At 39.9% G+C, this 21,271-nt stretch overlaps 2 protein-coding genes and 1 long non-coding RNA gene across 6 annotated transcripts in view; 2 read left to right on the top strand and 1 right to left on the bottom strand.

The window, feature by feature from the left end:
- Positions 1-9: 9 nt before the first annotated feature.
- LOC138179386 (ATP synthase-coupling factor 6, mitochondrial) lies at positions 10-996 on the bottom strand. Its single transcript, XM_069112116.1, has 4 exons — positions 891-996; positions 450-597; positions 256-380; positions 10-137 (listed from the first exon to the last, which is right to left on the bottom strand). Exons 2-4 carry the CDS (start codon positions 590-592, stop codon positions 118-120), a joined length of 288 nt encoding a protein of 95 aa, XP_068968217.1. The 5' UTR covers positions 593-597; positions 891-996; the 3' UTR covers positions 10-117.
- Positions 997-1,424: 428 nt separating this feature from the next.
- Positions 1,425-21,271, top strand: part of pnt (ETS transcription factor pointed) — a 144,382-nt gene continuing 124,535 nt past the window's right edge. The window contains exons 1-3 of one of the 4 annotated variants that reach the window (XM_069112111.1): positions 1,425-1,626; positions 7,446-7,555; positions 17,245-17,452. In XM_069112111.1, coding sequence (XP_068968212.1) covers positions 7,451-7,555; positions 17,245-17,452 — 313 coding nt within the window. In that variant the 5' untranslated portion in view covers positions 1,425-1,626; positions 7,446-7,450. Of the gene's footprint in view, positions 1,627-7,445; positions 7,642-9,426; positions 9,571-17,244; positions 17,453-21,271 lie in introns of those variants that run through there. The other 3 variants (XM_069112115.1, XM_069112112.1, XM_069112113.1) reach the window with 3 other exon arrangements.
- On the top strand, positions 13,826-15,289 carry LOC138178978 (uncharacterized). The gene is made up of 3 exons (XR_011172889.1): positions 13,826-14,029; positions 14,487-15,202; positions 15,275-15,289. It is a non-coding gene; the product is annotated as an uncharacterized LOC138178978 (long non-coding RNA).

Raw genomic sequence — 21,271 nt, 5'->3', positions numbered from 1 at the left:
AAGTTTAACTTTATATTTATAATTTTACATATACATATATTTCTACAACTATTTATCAAGTATAACAATGTTAATGTTCTAGTTTTATATATACTTGTAAAGAGTCATGTAATATATTCATTTTTCCACTACTGGAGCTGAAAGAAAAGATCTTTCATGTTTTATAATACTTTATAATTGCAAGACTTTCAACTCGTTTAATATAATATAAAATACTATACATACTCCTATTAATAATTTAAGTAATGAGCATACCTGCAAATTTAAATTTTGGGAAGTCTTTTGGATCACCCTTTATATCATATTGTTTCCGAATTCTATCAAGCTCAGATTTCCTCTCTCTTTCAAGTTCAGGAGTAGCATCAACCAACTTTCCACCACTAAATTTATGGATTGATATTAAGACATAAATTGATATTAGGACACTTGTGTTGAGATATTTTACTTACGCGCTTTTTGCAGAATATTCGCGTATTTTGTCTAAGAAAAGTTGTTGTATAGGATCCGTTGCTTTTTGAAGTGCTGGTGCAAGAATACCAATGTTACGTTTGATAACTTTTGGTACACTTGTAATGACTCTCTGGATAAGCATTTTTCCTTAACAAATCGAATATAAAATGCATATTTAATTATAGAAACTTTAAATGAAAAAATGATAAAATGATAAATGACAAGAAACAAAGTCAATAACGAAAATTGTTTAACATATAGATTCAAATTTCTAAATAAAGGAAATGCTATACAACATTTCTCTTATGTAATATAGGTTACGTTTATTACATAAGATGTAATAAACAGAATAAAACATGATAAAAACTTGTCAAGATACAAAAAAGATAAATAATAGTGTTAAAAAATGGTAATATGAATTTAAAGTACTACATCTTTACCTTTTTATTTGGACAGAACCTACGAGGTACTTGTCGTTATTCGTTACCCTAGAATATATGTCAATATATAGAATGCACTCTTACTTATGTATGATAAGCTCCACCAACAAGCTATGTGATTGGTTAAAATTGCACAATATAATAAATTAAAAATATTAATATTTTAAAAATAAATCTATCGAAAAGATCGAAATATTTATTTAGTTATCTATTTGTAGCTGATACTTATATATTTATAATAATAGTACCAGTATAAATTGGTCCACTCTATCGAGCTCATGTTTGTATTTCAGATTTATATTTTTAAAAGTTTACATTTGAATTTTTATAATGTACATTAATAAAATAGTAGGTAAAAATTGAAGTTAGTGTGAACCATCTATTATTTGTATACCAAGCCTGCAGTAATGTTCCAACGGAATGCGCAGAATACGACAACGAATCACAGAGGAGAATACGTTCGCCGATCAGTGATTGGCTAAAGGTACTGTGCCGCGGGGTGGGGAGGTGAACCCGCTTTTAGTTTCATTCATGAACGCCTGAGCCGTGGCCATAATATATTTGTAATCTGTATTGTGTACGGGTATACCGCGTTAGTGCTGCCGATGTGCGTGCGCCTCACAGTCGTACACGTGATTCTTGTTTTGTGTTCGATTCCTGTTTGGTGTTTTTCGTGTACATTATCTGGACAATTGACACGGTTGCGCTCTTCACTGGATTTTACGTTGGAGAACAGGTAAGTGAACACGTTAAAAGACAGTCCACCTGCGCGCTTTCTGCGTGATACGAGCGCGCGAACGCAAATCTTCGAAACTTCTGAATTGTACTGGTCTTATGTTAGGCCAGAGTTTCGAGTTTTTTTAATATGAAAACGATGTAGCAAAACGAGACGAAGAAATTCTAAAATATTACAACAGGGTATAACGTAGCGTCAGAAAAGTATACGCCTACGTTCGGTCAGGCCTATATTTGTTTTGACGAGTGTTCTCTTGGTTACTTTGCATCCCACGGAAAATTAAGATACGTATATTATAATCTAAGTACGTTACATGTACAAGCATGTCACAGGTTTTATTTGTTTATTTCTATTGGTTGGAGCCGAATTGGAGGTAAATAAATAGAAGTTTTGTTTTTCTTAAATATGCGTTTACATTTTATTTTTTGTATTTGATGTCATCTCTGTGTAACAAAACGAATTCTTTTATATCATAGCTTTCGCATTATTGTATTCACGAACGTATTATCTTGTGTAAGCCTACCGTACGATTTAGGAGATATTCGTTTACTTACGTCATATCGTTTATTATTCATATCTTTGTCTGGCTTGAAATATATTTATTTGAAGAAAAATTGATTGCACAATAGAGATAACGATTCTATTGTACTCGGTCGTGACTCGAATATACATATGTATGTAATTGGCATGTTTCAAATAAGGTTCTTTCAAAGTGAAATTCGACTCTCGATGTTTGCAAGAACATTTCGAAGATTAAGCCTTTCGCATTGATTCGTATCGATCGTAAATATCTCGTACCTGATAATCGTATCACATTTTACGTTACTTGCTATTTCTTTTTTATCATTTCGACCAACGTACTTACTGTTCGTTTGTGGAATCTTTTAATAATAATCTTTGAGTAAGGTGTTTGTCGGAAATTGTTTTTTTGCATACATAATTATAAATCAAAAAATAAATATATCGATAACGCACTACAAGATACAATATATCGAGTGATACAGAATCGATATTGTGTTTAACGAATGAACATATCTTATAACACTTCGATTATGAAATTCTATTACAATATTTTACAATTATTTGTGATTTTTATTACAGATAACGCAAAATGATGTAAATATATATGTAAAAAAATCTCATTAGTTTTTATATTCTGAGACTAGTTTCTTATAGAAATATCCAATAGATCATTATTGCCAACCTAATCGAGCTCATAAAAATTCATCGATTTTTACTAAAGCATTAATCTAAATAGTGTAACAATATTAGGCTGTATTTTTGTGGAATATTTAACCCAATATTTTAGACTCTGACAAACAATTTATGCCAGATCTGGATCATTTTTTCTACGGTGTCTGCGTAACATATTTCGCTGGTAACGCGTGTAGGTAATATTTCCGTCGAACAGTATTTGGTATACATACAGACAGAGACGAGAGAAAAAGAGCGCAAGGGAGGAGGAGGGGGAGGAGGGGGTAAAGAGATAGGAAACGCAAGGGGGAGAGAGAGAAATAGTGTGTTGGACAGTGTAAGTTAAACGCATACGAGGGGATGGCTAGCCTGGCAATTTAAAAAAGGAACGCGATGCCCTCGGTGTTGGTGGGTCGAATGGTTTTTGTACACTTTCTCGGATCTCGGGGAGTACAGCATGGCAACGCTGCGACCTACCATGCTTCTTCCCTCGTTTGTCTCTCGACTGTTTCTTCTTTCTACCAAAGACGCGACAAATATCAAAGGCCAGAGAAGACACCACGATGACAAAGCTCCGCGAACGTTCTGACATCGCACGAGGGATAGAAAGGAAGAAGGGAGGAAGAAGATGTGAGGAAAGGGATATAAAGGGGAGAGGGAGCATGTGTGCTAGAGAAAGAGAAAAAGAAACCGTTGCGCGTTGATCGGTTTAGAGACAAGACGATTCTTGTTTTGTCAAATATGCTTTCTGTTGGAAAAACTAGAAAAAAAGAGAACTTCCACTTTGAGGTAAATTGTTGCTTCTTTTTTTAACAGATCAGTATATTTATCATATACACAACTGATTAATCGGTCAACTATTGCTCGGTAATTGTTAGTAAATTATACTCTTCAGGGATTGTAGAAAATTCTAATCTAGCTGCTAAGTAAAATTTGTTTGGTTAATTGGCAACGAATCTAAGTCGATAAAAATACACTTATTCGGAAAAAATAACTTTCCATTTTATATCTTAAAACTCAAGATTGACAATCGATCCTGTTTTGCCCTAGATTTTGATCACGTGATGTTATTTACCACTCCTGACTTGACTCGTTCAACAGAGTATAGCCAATTGTATGATGTTTGCAACAATACGAGTTCGAGTGACAATCGTTCGATAATAGCGTGCCTTCGATTCTCGAACGAAGCGTTTTTTTTTTAACGTTCAAATTTTAAGCTGGCAGTAGTGCATCGGTAGAGTTCGTGGCGCGGGTTGAGTTGGTGATACGAATTCGGAAGTTGTAAATGGAAAAGAAATATTATGTCGGTTTTAATAAGTTCGAAAGTCAAGCGAGTAATGAGATTTTTCCCCATATGGGTCCTTCGTGGGTGCTGAAACTTGCATACGGGTCCATGCATCCCGTGCATGGAGAACCTGGAGGAACGTCTGCCCGCATCTGGAAACCCAGCGGCAGCTTCTCGAAAGATATTATATTGCTCTTTCGCCGGAGTTGAAACAATAGACACTCCAGCTTCTCGAAGGACGATCCAGTTTATACACGGTGTCTCAGAAAAACGAAACGGACGTAAGAATTTTGTACATACTTGTTCTTTCCGCCATTTTGTTATCGTTCAAAATGGTAGCAAGTCATAAATTTCTTTATATGAAAATAGTTCTACTTCTTGTAGTGTTTTTCAAAATAGTATTATTTTCCCTTTATTTGGAGTTCAAATTTATTGTATTGATTACATTCTTATATTATTGTTAGCTAATTTAAACAAAAACTGGGCATCTATTTCTAAGGATATCGTCAATATTGCATAATCACAAGATATAATAAAATTATCTTTCAATCGTGGAGTTCTTTTGGAAGGATAATAAGTTTGTTTAAGATAAAGGTATATAACCCTTATAATCTTATGTAAAACTTTAATTAGGTTATAGATGATAAATAGCTCAAATAACTTTTCAAACGAAGAACTGCGTCTAAAACTATATTTAAAGATATATTAGTAGAAGTAGTCATTTGTCTTCTTTCCCTCTTGTTTCTCCTACTTCGGTTCCATTTCATGGTCAAGAAAATGCAAGAGTTCTCGAGGTAGTTCTAACTCAGTAACTTCGATGTTACATGTGTGCATGAAACATTAGAGTGAGCCATTCCTTCTTCATTCTTTTTTCTTTGTTCCAGTTAGTGGGTAGAAAATTCGATATGTTATATTACATAGGTATTGTGTAGAGCTTTGTCTATTGGCGAATGCCTCTCTGTATGCGAATGAGGAACTCTTGGAGTAAAATAAACCAACAGCGTTACGACTTTACCCGTCCGTATCGAACGATCTTTTCTTTCACTTTCATTCTTCGGAAATGCAGGTAAATGTTTCTGAGTGGAAACGGCATCCTTGTGTTTGCTCGGAAGTCGGCCGAACACTTTAAAGTTGAAAACTGATCGCCTTCCCTTTCAGAGTCCCACTAATAATCTTCAGGTATATCCATGAAATGTAGGAAACATGTATGTGTATAATGTATAACTGTAATGTATACATATGTAATGTATACATGTTCAGTAATTAGATTCTGTAATGTATTTGGAGTCTACGTTTTGGGCTCCTAATTCTATATTATTCCATTGTTTGATTTCAGCATATAACGCATAATATTTCGTACCAAACTTTATATATTGCAAAACACATAATTAAATTCTTAATAAAACTTGCATTAATTCTAATGTATTTAATTATTTTTTCTTTCATTCTTAATAATAATCAGTCATCAAGCAGAGTCTTATCTATCGTTGAAAGATTGAGAGATAACTAGACGTTGTAATTTAATTTGCATTCAATATGACAAAGCAAATTTCCATTGGAATATTTTGCAGCAAATTCTGGAAGAATCTTTGGCCCTTCAGCTGAAGGATGATCATTAATCAATGTCACAGTTGCTCTTTCGACATATGGTTTTCCTTGTCGCGCAATAAAGTGATTTGAAGTTGGCCAATCGATAATGGTGGATGGTTATTCTGATATCAATTTATCTGAAAACACGTATGTATTTTTTATCAGTATGCAAGCTCATAATTAATTTGCTGAATTCGTTTTTTGGGGGGCTTGAATCTTTTCTTTGTTCTTCGCTAGTGGTCGTTTTTCAAAAGTCTCTGTTTAGATAAACGAATCCAAGAAATCGTATCTTCCGGCGAGTTAAATCGATAAGCGACTTGGAGATAAGAGTCGCTATCAGCTGGATCACTGAATGAATATTGTAAGCGTTATTAATGCCGTAGTTGAAAACAACATCGTGGGAGTGAGGATTTCGTTGATCGCCTCGGTGGAAATCCTTGAAATTATTTTAGGTCAAGCCTTCGCAACATTGTCGCAAACGTTATCTATAATTAAATTCCATCCAATTAACTTGTCGTAAGAATATTTATTGAAGAGTTAACAAAAAGTTTGTCAGCTGTAAGATAAATTCACACGATAGGCCCATGGTTGATCTTCCTCCAAAAACGTTTCTGTGCTTCTAATGAAAAGACGTATCTACTCTTTCTTTTTGAGAAGTTATTGGCACCTTGTATCAGGGAGAGGGTTAAAAAAAAGGTTGAATTGCGAGGCGCTTTGTAGGCTGTGAAGCAGGAGTATTTCGGCCGTGTACAAAGAGCCGTGAGAGTCGATGGCGGTGCTCGAGCACTTTTCCACCTACCATCTGTCGTTTGGGCTTCCAGCCGGAGTAACCTGATCTTTGTAGAAACCAGAGTTCGAAAACCTCCTACGTTAGTGCCTGTAGTTCCTCGCATCCCCCTTGCCGCGTGAATCTTTTTAAAAATTGCACTTCTAACTTGCTTCTTGCTAAACCTTATATTCTGTTGTTGTCTGAATCACCTTATCCTATTCTGTATTCTAACTGCAGCTTTGACGCTTTTCTTTGGTATTCGAGTCTTTTAGAAATTATGGAAAATAATTCTCTAACAAAGACGAAAAGCTGGAGAGCGAAGTCGAATCGTGGTATTCGTTTGGTCGCGAGCAACAGGCATGATGATTTCTCGCGTTTTAGAGCAACCAGCGTGGTAAAAGGAAGACTCGGGTGGAAGAGTAGGTACGTCATGTGGAAGAGAATTTACTGTGCAGGTTGCAAATAAAAAGGAATGGTGATTTAGCATCTCCAGGCCGCGTTCAAGAGGCGCGTGCGAGCGTTCGTTGCACGGGGAATGTCTGTTTTTAAGGCGAGTTGCGACCGCTATTAAGCGTCCAAAGCGCGACTTATGCTTTTCACGTGCAGCCACCGCCTAAATATCGAATTTACACGCGGTGATTCGAACAAAACGCCCTTTGCACGCCAAGCGATCGTTCCTTCGTGAAGGAACGAGCAAATTTATTCGTACGCTATATGTTGTGCAGAAATCAACTTATAGAATGGAATAACTATAAAAGCTTTTAACTCCTTGTTTTACGACATTTTTAATCTTCGATCTTATGAATTAAAAATGAAGTTGGAATGAAATTTTAATAAAATATATATATTAAATATATAATATAATAAAATTAAAACTTTGTTAATACTTGTTCATCGCGAGTATAATTGGATATTGTATAAGGCAAGGAGTTAAAATACATTGATTTTGATATTCTTTGCTAAAATACAATCTTTTTGCAGCCAATATGGATATGGAATCCCTGTACGACTACGGGGAGGAGGAACAGGACTTCTACGAGGAGAGTCCTGGTACCAGGAAAGGTTACCCGATCGATCACAGATCCATCAAGGTCAGTGATACTCTTTGATCGTTCACTCGAGCGAAGCAAAGACGGAAGGAAGACGATCGACGCTTTTAACCTCACACGATCCACAGGTGACACTTAATTACACCGGGTCTAAATCTGAAACGGCGCGCAATTTCGAAATGTGAGAGGTTTGATCTCTGTTTTGATCTGGGATTCTGCAGCCGCGTGATCGCGTCGCGGCGTTATTTTCGGAACTTCCTTTTAATGTCGCCGCTCGCGCTGCCAGCCATTTCCATTGTGTAACTGTCATCGATGCGACACTTCGAACTTGCGATCGTTTTCCTTTCGTTTTATTCTCAGGATGAAAACTACGGTTTGCGCAAAAATAGAAAGGAATGTAAAAATTGTAAAAGATAATGGAATGCCAGAAGCTGCCTCGAATGTTTCTGTTATATCGAACCATCTAGCTATAGTTGTTATTAGTCTTGTGAAAAAGAATGTAAATTGTTTATGCATAGTTAAGAGGAGCTAGCTATTCTCAACGTGATATTCGAGGAATTGCTACGTTCGGTGGACAGATTGATGGATGGTTTTAAACTTTTTAGATTGTAACTAAATACGTTTACTTAAAGAACAACCTAACCACGATCGACGATTTTTTTGGCAAACTTCTCGAATATTTCATTCGAAAAGACAATCCTACTAAAACCACCAGGGAGCAGCGGAAATTTTCCAACATCGGACAAGTATGCTACATCGTTTTGCAAATTATTAATTAACTGTGATGGCTCGTTAGGGGCATTATCGTACAGGAAACGCGATAGTTTCTATTAAATAGAAAATAGAGAAGGAGAGAGAAGAGGACCGTCCGAAATAGGCGAATCCCGCTCTATTTTCGCGGTGATAGTTGACGTTGGCAACTCCGTTGGCAGAGCTTGCGATTGTACGAGTGCCAGTAACAATTCGTTCCGTAGCTGCTCTCCGCCTTCGTTTCATGAATGAACGTAGAGCCAACGATCGTTTCTCATCCCCTCTCGCCCTTCCATTCCTCCCTGACCTCACGTGGTCACCGTCTAACACTTCTAACGCGTTCTCCTTTACTCTTGATCCTTCTTTCTCCGTTCTGCGTGCTTGCGTGCTTCTCTCTGTCCTGTTCTTCCTCCTCGTTTCACTCGGTTGCGCCCTGACCATCGGTCTCTCTTTGTCCTCGCCTGTTCGATCGCTCTCTTCTTTCTTTTGCCGTGTGCTCCCTCCTTGTTCTTCCTCCTACTATTTCCCCTTTGTTTTATATTCCTTCGGGCTCCTCTGTCGGGGCAGACACGAAATCTTGGATAGCGTGCGCGCTTATGTAAGGCGTGATGTTTAATTGATAGCTCGGTTGGAAGACTATGTAAATGACCATCGTGTAATGGGTTTATACAAGTTTCGAATTAAACGAATAGCTATGTATACGGTCGTGTAATGGATGTTCAGGCGATTTCACGTTGCATTTTAAGTTTCGTTAGGCAGTTAATCGAACCGCGTGTAAGTCTCGTTCTCTTCTCTCACCTCTTCCTTGGTCGTTGTCTCGGTCCGCTGGTGCTCGAAGAAGGCGTCTTCTCGCCGTTTCTTCGTCTGGTTTCGCCTTGTTTAGCGTCTGCTGGCCCCCATCTGTTCCGACTGCTCGGATCAGGTCGACTTTACTGCCAGTTTACGCACTTTTGCTTCGAGTTTGAGCAACCGACTTGTTCCTCGATACAAACCCAATATGGTGGATAACACGTAGATACGTTCGTCTTTTACGTTTCAAGATTGTGTAAGATTTTAAAGTGGAAAGTCTATTTTCGCGACGTACGTATTACGACGATGTATTATTCTACGACTAAGATCGATGGACTTTGACAAATTAATAAAGATCTACTCCATCTCCGCAGTGTCATTCGTCGAAAGAAATCATCCCGTAGGAATCGTAAACGGGTTAGCTCGAAGGGAGGAAGAAGCAAAAAGGAGGTAGCAGCAGGAAGGAGGAGTAGTAATCCTTCGAAAGCGAAAGGGACGTGGAAGAGACGGGAAAGTCGGTGAGTTAGTTAAGAGGAACGGGATGTAGGGACAGGCGGGAAGAAACGCGTGCACGGCTGCCGGTGCTCGGGGGAGGAGAAAGGAGAAATCTAAGTCGCCAGAAATAGCATCCCTTCTCGCATCATGTAGCCAGACCTTCTGCATGCGCCGTTCGTTCTAGTCGCATGCACCGTTGCCTCACCTACGTCACACGCTCTCTCGCGCCCGGTGCATCGTTGTCCTCTCTTCGCCTCTGCTCGACTCCCCTCCTCTCTCTGTCGACTTTGCTTCTTTTCATTAACGAGCCGAGGGTTGACGGAGGAGAGCAACGTCGTTATACAATCTAACGGACATCTCGTGGCGATGCATGCGTTAGGAGGGAACCCTCTGTTACACGTAGAAGCTTAATGCAACTCACCGTCCAAGATTGAAATTGAATTTTTAGAATGACTTTTAGAAGTGCGATGATTCAGTTTCGTTTCGTTCAAAGGTTTCTCGCAAGAGTTCTTGCTTCTATGAAATACTATTTTGGAGATGCGTGGGTCACGTTTTCTTGACAGAAGGTAGGTTCTTTTTCTAGAGGGAAACGTTGAAAGTTTGATAGGGGACACGTACTCTATTTTGAGTGTTGATTATATCTTTGGTTATTCAAATGACGAATAGTAGTGGAAGAGAGGAAGTAATATAGGGGAATTTGAACCAGATTGATGATAAGAGCCTGTCTAGAACAATTAGCCGTTTGCAATCGTGCCCATTCGCTCGCCATCGATTCAGGATTAAACGATTTGGGCGTGGTGCATCCGTTTCCTTTCCTAGCTTCCCGCTGCATACTGATTATACCTGTTTTCCCCTGACAATACTGGTCTTGATAGATCGAGCGAGCCAACCATTGGTTTTCTCGATCTTTTAAGAGGAAATATGTCAAAGGATATTTTCTTCTTGCTCCTGGTTATTACAGTTATTCGAAGAGAACGTTCAAGAAGCGCCTTTCTCGATTCGTGATACCCTGGAATATCGTGTTGTCCGCTTGACATTTACAGTCTACAATCATCCTGTTTCCTTTGCAAATATTTACGAATTGTATCACGTAATCTTTGCACTGTCAAATTTCACAGTTATCCAGTGTTTCGTTCCGAGGCCATCTGTCGATGAATATTTAATAAGAGGAAAGCAGGACAGCTGTTGTCAGCGCAGGAACTGGCCACTTGGCCGCTTCTCTGCCGGAAGTCCTCCGCGGAACTCGTCGAAAAACGATCCCCCGCTCGCATTCGGAGGATCGACTCGAATCTCCCACGATTCTTTTTCCTTCAAATCACGCTACGTTGGTCCAAGATTCTAATATCACTTACAATATTAGGAAAAAAAGATCTGTGGCGTTAAGGATAATACAGAAGCAATGTAATTAAGATTTAATATTTGAAACATACGTAAAGCGAATTATTATACCTTTATTGCTATACATAGTCTATTTGTAAGTATTGAAATTTTAAGTTAAGTCGCTTGTATCGCTCTGAACTTTGAAACGATCATCCCCCTCGCTAGAGTCCCTTCATTTTTCTTATTTCACGTTTTCTAGTTTCTAATGAAACTAACGTTCAAGGAACTCGACGAAGCCAATATGAAAGAGTATTCATCTCGTTAAATAGATTTGCTTACGATCGATCTCAGAGAGAGAGAGAGAGAGAGAGAGAGAGAGAGAAAGAGGTTCACGATTATTCACGAACTTCTAAATATACGAGGCTAACCTTTCGGCTTTTAACGAGGGGTAATAAAATCCATGCTCGGTGCATATTTACGTCGCTAGCTACGACAACCAGGTCGATGTAGCGGAAAAGTTTTTAATCGTGCGTGTCTTCTGTCATTCATCCCTGATAAATAGAAGCTGCGTATAAATAGCGAATGGGACGATGAATGGCGGACGTTACGTGTTCATCGACGTTTTTCTCTCGTTCTCGGTTCATTGATGATACTTACTCGGGCCTATCGAGACCCTATTCCCTCGTAATACTACTCGATCGATTCGTTTCCCCGATTACAACTATAAGACACTATAAAACAGAATAGTAATACTCTTTCTTTAATGTTTTTTTTTTTTAACCTGATTTAGTTACGCTTTGAAATTCGTGTCCATCAGCGAATATCCTGTTTATATAATTACGTTTCGCAATTGTCCATTGATGATATCGACGAAAAGATAGGCTGGAATTAGCGAGTTTAACGTTTGGCCGGTTTATCGACTATCTTGGATCGAAAATGGTAATGTTGAACGCTTCCTCGCGAGGCCTTATCTTATCGTAGTCCACGTGCGTGCAATCAGGCGACATTCGGTCTCAGAAAACATTGATATTACGTTCATTGACGGTATGTCTGACCATTGAAATGCGCTCAATTTCGTAACTACTGTATTCTACCAGCGCTTGACTATCTTTGTATTGGCTTTGGATCAATTGGAAGATCGTCGAAAGACTTTGCAAGCGAAAGAATCATTCTCGCGACTTGATCAGAGATTCTTTTCAAATATTTAAGACATATTTCCATTCAGTGTCTCGACCTTCTCGGTTACTTCGCAGCTGCTGTTGCATTTATCTGCTAATTATATTACTTTGTCTTTAATCTATAATCACGCTGTCAATTAATGAAATTGTTAGCGTTAAACATGAACAGCCGAACGTCTCGTCCGTTCATTTTTCATTTGACACACGTCTCCAGTTGTCGATATCGTTCGTTAAGGAACCGACGAATGTTTCACGATGCATCGTCGTGAACTGACTGAAATCTCGACGTTGAACGGATTCTCTGCGTTCGAAATACATACTAGTTTCTATTTCGTGCGATCGAGATAATCGAATCAAGACGCGACTTGCAGGTTTCATTGAATTGGACGTTGAATGTTTAAAGATGCAATGGTTTTTAGACGAGTCTCCAAGTGGCCGAGCCACGATTCGATCTTGGAAAAATATTTTCGACCGTTTTTGCTCCTGCTGCTGCGTGGCTCGAATAGATTTACATGTCTGAAAGGACCATTACTGGGAACACGGTTCGACGTCTATTTTTGCTCGCACGTTGGTTGAAACAATCTTGCCTATTGCTCGGTGAACTCGTTCGATATTTCTCGTGGGTCGTCTGTCTTTTTTCCTTGGCTTCTTGGCTCGCTCCGAAGCCAATTGGTTAGAACGATCTTTCTAGTATTCTTCGAAGTCACGATAGAACTCTACTTATTGGGATGAAATTTTAGTTAGTGGCCAATTAACTGAACTGCCGTCCGAATCCAATTAAGCGAATGAAACGCGGAATTAAATATTCAATAATTTCAGCCAGAAATCAGCTTCAAATCAACTAAAAATCAGCCACAAATTGTTGCTTCGATTTCTATCATTATTGGATATAAATGGAGTCTCATTTCTATTAGCGTTTCGATATCGATATCTTTGATTCGAATCAGGAGAAAGAAATATTGCCGATCTTTGCTCGGAGAACGAAGTTCGGTTGCAACATTTGTTCTACGAATGCAACCTCAGCTGTAGCCCGATTCTCAAACTAATGGCAAAGATTCAAGAAACATAACTCTCCGACTAAATTTCCATGCCGAAACGTTTCAGAATAATATGTTACCACACGATGAAGGAGCGCGAAGAGAAAAGAAAGAAACGTAGAAGCAAATGGGGGGTAAAAATAGCTGGCGATCGTGGTAGACGTGAAACGTGCTAATAGCTCCTTTTCGTTTCTTCCTTTCAAGGGCGTATTCGACGATCTTCTCTCTCTTGGCTTTCGCCGTTGGTCCTCTCGGTCAGTCAGAGAACACAGTCTCTTAGCCGGCTCCCTCTTCGTCTGTTCGCTTCTCTTTCGACGGTTCCTCTCTGTCCCCCTTCTTCGTAGACTCTGTTACTCACTCATTCAGAGAACGGTTCGAGTCCGTTCAGATGGAGTATAATGCCGAGTTTCTTGTACGAACCAGGTCGTCGTGCTGCCCAAAGGTGCGGACTTTGTGCACGAAGATGGAAGCTTAACGCTTTACACGAGGATATTCCCTTTCCTACCGCTCCGATCGTGCTCTACGATCCGACTGGTTCAGAGAATCGTGCTATAAAATAAATATAAACTGTGCTATAAAATGATAACCGTACACACCGAGGCAACGTGTATTCTTCCAATAAAACGATAAAGTTATCTGTTAGGGTTTTGGGGAATTCGTGGAAGTTAATATTTTGTAGGGAGGGGACATTATCTAAAATGGAAATGAGTGTTCGTTTTCTTTCTTCTTAGAAAAGAAATAGATGGCTCGCCCGAATGTTTCAACGGTGATGAATACTCGTTGCGTTAATTGTAAAGAATAAAGGAGTGGGAGCTGTATACCGTGACGTTTTGGCTCGGGGATAGACGACGCCGATTTCCGAGAAATAATTGCGAATTGTATCGTTCACAATTCGTACGACGATTAATTTATCTAGGCGCGAGTACAATGCACACTCATCGATCGCGGTAAGTGAATTCGCGTAGACGATGTTCCGTTCTTATCCACGTTTTCTTCTCGTCCAATCTCGTTGAACATAAATGCACGAGGAAAAGATACGGAAAACCTTGGACTTATCGTTTCTAGACTGCTGCTTGTGCAAATTATAAACGATGTTCATCTTCCGTTGTAAACATGTAAATTAAGATCTATCGCAGCTGTTACATTGTAAATATTTTGTATAGGTACTTTGTTTTGCGTATTATGCGCATTGTGTAATGTCTCGTAAACGTATAAACATCCGTAGTTTAATCGTTATTGTTTCACTTTAATCTGTCAATCCGTGGCATTAATCTCTTCGTTTATTGTTCGTCAAACTTTCGTTTCTTTCGAAAACAAATTACGTCATATTTGCATTGGAAAGAATTAAAATCAAACTGTCTGAGATTAATTTGATTTTTTTAACTCTAAATTTCGTGATTGCAGAAATTCTGGCGAAAGGATGACACGGTTAATAGGATAAAAAATACATAAGAGGAAAAGATGATGAAGATGTAAATCAAAATGATAGCTTTATCGAGACTCGTATGTTCTATTGCTTACACGATACTAAAATAATCTCGATGGCTGGTCTCACGGATCGGGCTTGGCAGTTTGGTTCGGAAGCAAGTGGCCTGAACGTACGGTCACGTAGGTCTAACGTAGTGGAACGAATCGACACGGCTCGGTATCGTTCGAATGCCGATGATGAAAGAGGAAGAGATAGGTAAACAGATAGATGAACTGGCGGAGAAAGACGGCAAGCAACGCGTGACAAGAATTACCAGCAGACCGCTTCTCTGCATACACGTGTTGCGTTAGTATGTGTACAGGCAATACGTGGGGGAAAATAATTATCGTGTAAGACAGAGGGGCCGTTGTTCGATTCACGATTTAATCGGCTCTCCCATTAACGCGAGATCACTTTTCTTACTTCGCGCTTTCATCCATGGAAAATCTCGCTCTATTAGACATAGAACTTGTAATACTCCTATGCAATCTTCCATATTCTAAACTTTCCATTGAGCGTTGGTATCGTGGGCGCTAGCAAGCGGTATCTCTAGAAAACAGAATACTTAGAACGATAGCAACGCGATGTAGGGAGATAGAAGCGAAAAGCAGTCTAAATACTCGATGTTCGCTGGTGTTCAGTTATCAATAATGTAGATACATGCAAATATTATATACTCATGGCATCTATATCTTCTCGCAAATGTAAATACTGATTATCCTAGGAAATGTAACTCGATGCTCGATTCTTTGATTATCATCTAAACACCTTAAGCTTCAACATGAAAATCCTCGTGGCGCCAGGATGGCGGTTATTTACCGAGTTAAGTCTCGTTCTCTATATTTTCCGTGGTAAATTCGAGATTTATGTACTGTAGTTTATCGAATTCATGCGTGCACCATGCACTTGGTTGGAGTGCCATCACCGGTATGGTCCTGCGTCTATGACCGACGAGCGTCTGGTGATGGAGGAAGGGTGGCTGATGGACTGGCTCTCCGGCGACAGTGGAGGAGGGAAAAGTGGAAAGAATTAGAGGGGAAAGATGCGGAGAGTGCAACGAGGTGGGCGAGACCTGGTGATAGAGTGCATCGTGAGAGAGGCAAAGGGAAACAGAGGAGAGAAGAGCAGCGTAAAAGGAGAGAGCAGATAGGGAGAGGGGACGAGAAGCGTAGGTACGGCGAGGTTAGAATGTTGCATCGCGTCGCAGCGCTGTCGTTGCATTGCGTACCGTTGCGTCACTCTCTTGTGCAGCGTTTCATTCAACTTGGAGTCCCTCGCACGAAGGTCAAGCGGTCGTAGCTATCGCCAAGCGCGTCGACTCTGTTGCATCTTCTCTCTCTTTCTCTCTCTCTCTCTTTCCTTCTTTTCCCTTTTTCCACCCACCGCTATCGCTGTAATATTAATTTGTCGGTCATCCTCGGTCAGCTTGAATTTTTTACATTTTTGTAACATTCTTCTCGACGTAGCGTATATAGCGCGATGTATTTTAAACGAGTAATAGCTCTATGAAATCTCCCATGAAATTCGTCCTCGTCGGTACATTCATCTTTCTTCCACCTAAAGTTTAATTTCGTCTCGATCAAACCGTTGCGGTTTCTCTTCCCTTCTCTTTCCCTTCGGTCTCCTTTCAACATATCTCTGTCCCTCGTGTTTCTCCATCTTCATCGATCATTCAGTCATCCGTCTCGTTTCTTCTCCATCTTTTTCTGCCTTGTGATCTACCTCCCGTACCGTTTCTCTCGTTGCCCGTTTCTTATTCAGCGATTTTATTTCTTTCTCCCGCGTCGAGCTCTCCTTTATCCGCCCCCTCCACCTCCTGTCGTTCTCTGCCCATTCTCCTCCCTACCGTTGCTCTTTTTCCGCTCTTCTCCCCTTCCGGCACGTCAACTCCAGCAGGTTCACCGTCCATTCATGCCTCTACCGAGACGCCGTCTCCTCGCGACTCTTTCATCCTACCTTCCTACGATCCCGACCTTCTTTCTCTCTCCTTCACCCACCATCCCTCGACGATCATTGATTCTTATCGCTCTCTTCATCGAGTTTCTTCTCTTCTCCGTCTCTGCTGTTTTACTTCTCGTTCTTTAATGTTTCACAGATCCTTGTTTTGGCTTGGTTCTTTCATACTAGAATCTCCTCGGGCTTGTTTCGATAACTGTACCAAGAACAGATACAAATCTGTACGTCATACCATAATAGTATCATAGTACGGAGATAGTGAGAGTTACGTGGATTTGTCGCTTACGGAACATACAGTAGGCAATGATCTTTAAGTAAGATTCGTCCATTAGCTACGCGTGAGATAATAGTTAGAATGAATGTCATGTTCCGACAACTGTCGCTTTAATCAATGCATCATCTGAAATGTACACGCTATATATACATCTGATTACATTAACATATACGTATACACTGTAATTATAGCTAAACACTGACCGTCTTTAATTTAAATAAGCCAACAGCAATGTCTAGTCTGTCGTAATTGTGAAACTAGACTATTCGTAACATTGTCTAACATCGCTCTCTTATGTTAAGAATAATGGTAGTGTGAACGTTACCAATTTATTCTTTTTGCTGCTTTTTTTTAACGAATCTGATTCTCGTTCACGATCGATATTAACAAAAACGGAGGAACAATGCATCATTCTGTCAATAGATCGAATTAAAAAGAAAGTCTCTGCTTTCTTCTTCTTCCAGCGCGATGCCAGAGGCGTGGGCAGCTATCTGGGAGGCGGCAGCATTAGCGACGGTGGCGGCATGTTGACGGTTATGGCAAAGTTGATGAAACAAGAGCTGGCCTCTGACGCCGAGGAAGAGGGCCTGGTGCCTGCCCTCTCCGGCAGGTTCACCTCGATGCGGAAAGTGCCCTCTCTCTCCGACCTGTCCGATCCGGAGAGCTCCTTAGGTGAGTTTTTCTTTTCCATTCGACTTTTCCCTATGTTTGAAACGCTTACGGTAACTGGAGATCACTTGGCCCGTTGAACGATCGTAGGTTCGTCGAGCATCAATGAGAGTTCTTGCTTGTTAAACCTCGTCGATGCTCCGGGTTAACTGTCCTTGCGGATCGATTCAGATCTATATCTGGGAAATTGACGTGATAGAAGAGCTTTAGTTACTTTTGACAAAAATACTTTCAATTTCAATAACAGATAGCGTAACGAAAAAGTTTGTAATTAGTCATTTTTAATCGACGATCTTCTATAAGACGACCTAATGGAACATGTTCTTCGATGATAACCATAGAATGTTGGTGCTTAGATCGGTAACTTGAAAAATATTTCTTGGTATTTAGTAGAAGCTTCTTTATACTCTACGTGGGTAGATAAAGTCTACGTTATTTCTCTTTGTGAAGGGATACACGATCGAGGGACCCTTTTTAAACTACGTAGCAAGTATCGCGGAGATTTTTCCTGCTAATGATAGCGGGTCTATAAGAAGCATAGGCCGCGAGTTAATCAAGGGTGTTAATCGCATATTTCCATCGCCTTTGTGTTCGATTCGCGCTTTATTTGTCTCCAATATCGTATTGATTCATTAACAGGCCCGTGATTTCCAGTTCCGTTTCTCGCTTTAACCCTTTCGCTGCGCCTTATTCAACGTGTTACAAATATTAGTTCTACTTTTATATATTCAAATGTAATTTCACCGAATAGAATATTGAATTGAAATAAACTTTAGAGATTTACGAAAGCTGATTGGAAAGTGGTAAATTGAGATGGTTTAAGAACCACGTTGATCATCTCGATAAATCGAAAAGCAGAGAAAGAGCGACAAATATCGTTTTTCTTTTGTTTCTTTAATTTATCACAGAATTTACTGTTATTATCCTCTATTCTCTTCGCGTAAACAAACTTACGAAAGTAAATGCTTTGTATTCGCACGATCAAACGTTAATCGCCAATTTATGCTGAAATTCACGATGAAATTGAAAAATTGACAAAAATCTAGAGTCGATCAATTCGACCTCTGAGAAGCAGAAATATTATCAGCGAAAGGGTTGACGAACGTATAATTTTTTCTTCGTAGAAGAGCTCGCTCCTAGGTCGAACGATTATTCACGTTTTATATACACGAAGCGATCGAACGATCGCGATATATACTATGTAACTATGCAATTTGTCCCGGGGTATCGGGTGTTGGCGTGAGAAAATGACACGCTCACGCGTGTGTTTACCCGGCCGGTCTAGTAATCGTCCAGGCAAATGTTTCAATTAGCCATGTACGCGGCCATTGTAGTTTTAACGCGCCACAAGATACCTATTGTGAGCGGAGGAGGAGAGAAGAGAGGGAGGGAACGTTTCGAGGCTCCCTTGTGTGACGTTAATTCACCGCGCGTTTCAGTAGCCTGTGGGGGAACGTTGAATTTCCCGCAGTCTCGCAGGCATATTCATCGGGCATCTTTATAGTTAATGCACGCGGTTATATGTGCCACGAACGCGTAACAGGTTTCCGGACAGGGGAATAACGTAATTGTAATCATAATCACTAATTTTCCCCTTTCCCTTTTGCGTGGGATTAGCTGTACTTTATTTTGAGAAAGTTTGTTTGCTTTTTTCACGTCTTCATTCGCTAGGTTGCTAACTAGTTTTTTTTCTATTAGATCGGACGTAGAATAACTGTGAAACTCAAAGGAAAAATAGTATAAACTGAATGAATCTGTAATTTGAGGAAACCATAGATGGTATAAGTTGATTTTTAATAGAAGAGTGTGTGGTCGTAAACGTTAGAACACTCGCATACGCTTAGAGATCGAAAACAACATATTCTACATAAATAGGAATTTTCTGTTTCTCTCGTTTTTGATATGATGATATGATTCTAAATGCTTTACTTTTCCGCTAAGCCTTCCAATTGATTATGGAACACGTTGCATACGCCATATCGATGAAATTCAACAAAAGTCTTGAATTGAGTCGTTTTGAACGCGAATACAATGTTATTGATAGTATTTTCCAAAGATTGCAGAGCACACGTATAAAGTTTCTTTTATTCATTTGGATATTCTATTTTCTCAAGTATCAGGCAGTCGATCGGAATCGCGCGGAGTCAGCGGAAAATCCTTGCTCGGTTCGCTCGTGTTTTACGGGAGGATGTAAAAATGGCTTGGAATTTTGTTTACCACCTCGAGGGCCGAAGATGGAAGGGTTTATGTGGGTAGTCGAAAGAATTCTGGAATCAGCTATTCCAGACCTGTGTCTCTGTTGAAACACGATCGATCCAACGGCGTGGTTGTAGTGTCCTGTTAACTGTTGGATTGTGACACTAAAAGGTGCACTTACATCGAGTGATGCTTGCATAATATGAGCGGTAGCTGCATAAGCACTTACTCGTGTATAACTTGTCCGATTAGATCGCGCAGACCGGCTCGCACGACGTTGCGTGTTGCGCTATTTTAAAATTTAAAACGGTGCGGCGAGGAAAAAAAATGAGAGGGTGACCGATCTTAGGGAGAAAGAGAGGAGAGTATCTTTCGTGGCACTTTTTTTCCACGAAAAAAAGAGATGAAATATTCTGCGAAGAAAAGGGAAAGAAATGAAAAAGAAAACGGATAACGTTGGTCGAAGCGTGTGCTCGTACGAAAATTCTTGGAAGAGGCTTTTGAGTATTAAACTGCGTATCTGTATTCGAAAGGTACAGGACAATTGATCAAGAGCGCATATAATAGTCTAAAAATATCGCCAGTCGATTTGCATACAATTTGCTCGACGCACGCGGCGCGAGTCTCGTGACGAACAAAAACGAATTCCACGAACGACAGGTTGGTTAGTCTCTATATGGTGACCCATAGAGGCGAGAAATACGGAGTACATATATCGAAATATCGTTCGTTCGAAGGGTTGATTGACGAGTAAATCGCAGAAAGTGTAGTGCTTTAACAGATGCGATATGTTCGCACGGAGGACACACTGTCGGAATAGTTGAATATTAAACGGCGACTCTGTCCATCTGTTATCTGTCCAGTTGTTATCAACCGTTTCGATCGGTGTCTAGAGGTGAGCAAAGGCCACCGTGGAGTATTCTCTTGCGAAATTCCGTCCCGTTACGAGCCCTCGTTCCCAATATTTCTATTATACAATCTGTACTGTTTTAATGCAACGTCTGCTACCAAAGGAAGAAGCTCGACTCGTCCTTGACAATGAATACTTCGACGATGCAATTGCGTCAATGCTGTCGGCAAAGTGGTTAATATGCGCGATGTACACATTCCCTTTCCTTTAAGGAACCGACCAAAATATCGATCAACCTTGTCAGTTGAAGAAAGAAATGATTCAGCGATTCATCGATCGAACTTCTCATACTTCGACCCACAGAATCTCTAAGAAATTCATTTCATTATGGCAAATATGTATATCATTCGTATAAATATATTGTACATAAATAGCTTCAAACCGAAAACGAATAAAACCAAATTTAATTCTGTCGTGTTTATCCACGTTCGTAGTAATTGTAATTTCAATCGGCATTTCTTAAAAAACAGTCGAGTAGGTGAAGATAAACGAGGCACGTGGAAATCACGAAAAATTGATGGAACGTTGTCGGAGGAAATCGGTTGGCACGGAGCATGGAATAATTCTTGTTACTCGCGGCTTGGCGAGCACGATCAAAATGTAGCGAGAATTTACGAATTGGATAATCAGCAGCATCCTCATTAAGGCCCCCCCACTGAACGCCCCCGCCTTCCATTCTCCTTTACTGGCGTGTGTACGTGCGCGTGTACGCACGC

The sequence above is a fragment of the Bombus flavifrons genome, chromosome 4 (genome assembly GCF_040668555.2).
Source record: "Bombus flavifrons isolate JBK064 chromosome 4, iyBomFlav1_principal, whole genome shotgun sequence".
Taxonomy (NCBI): Eukaryota; Metazoa; Arthropoda; class Insecta; order Hymenoptera; family Apidae; genus Bombus; species Bombus flavifrons.
This window is presented reverse-complemented; position numbering and strand designations above follow the sequence as displayed.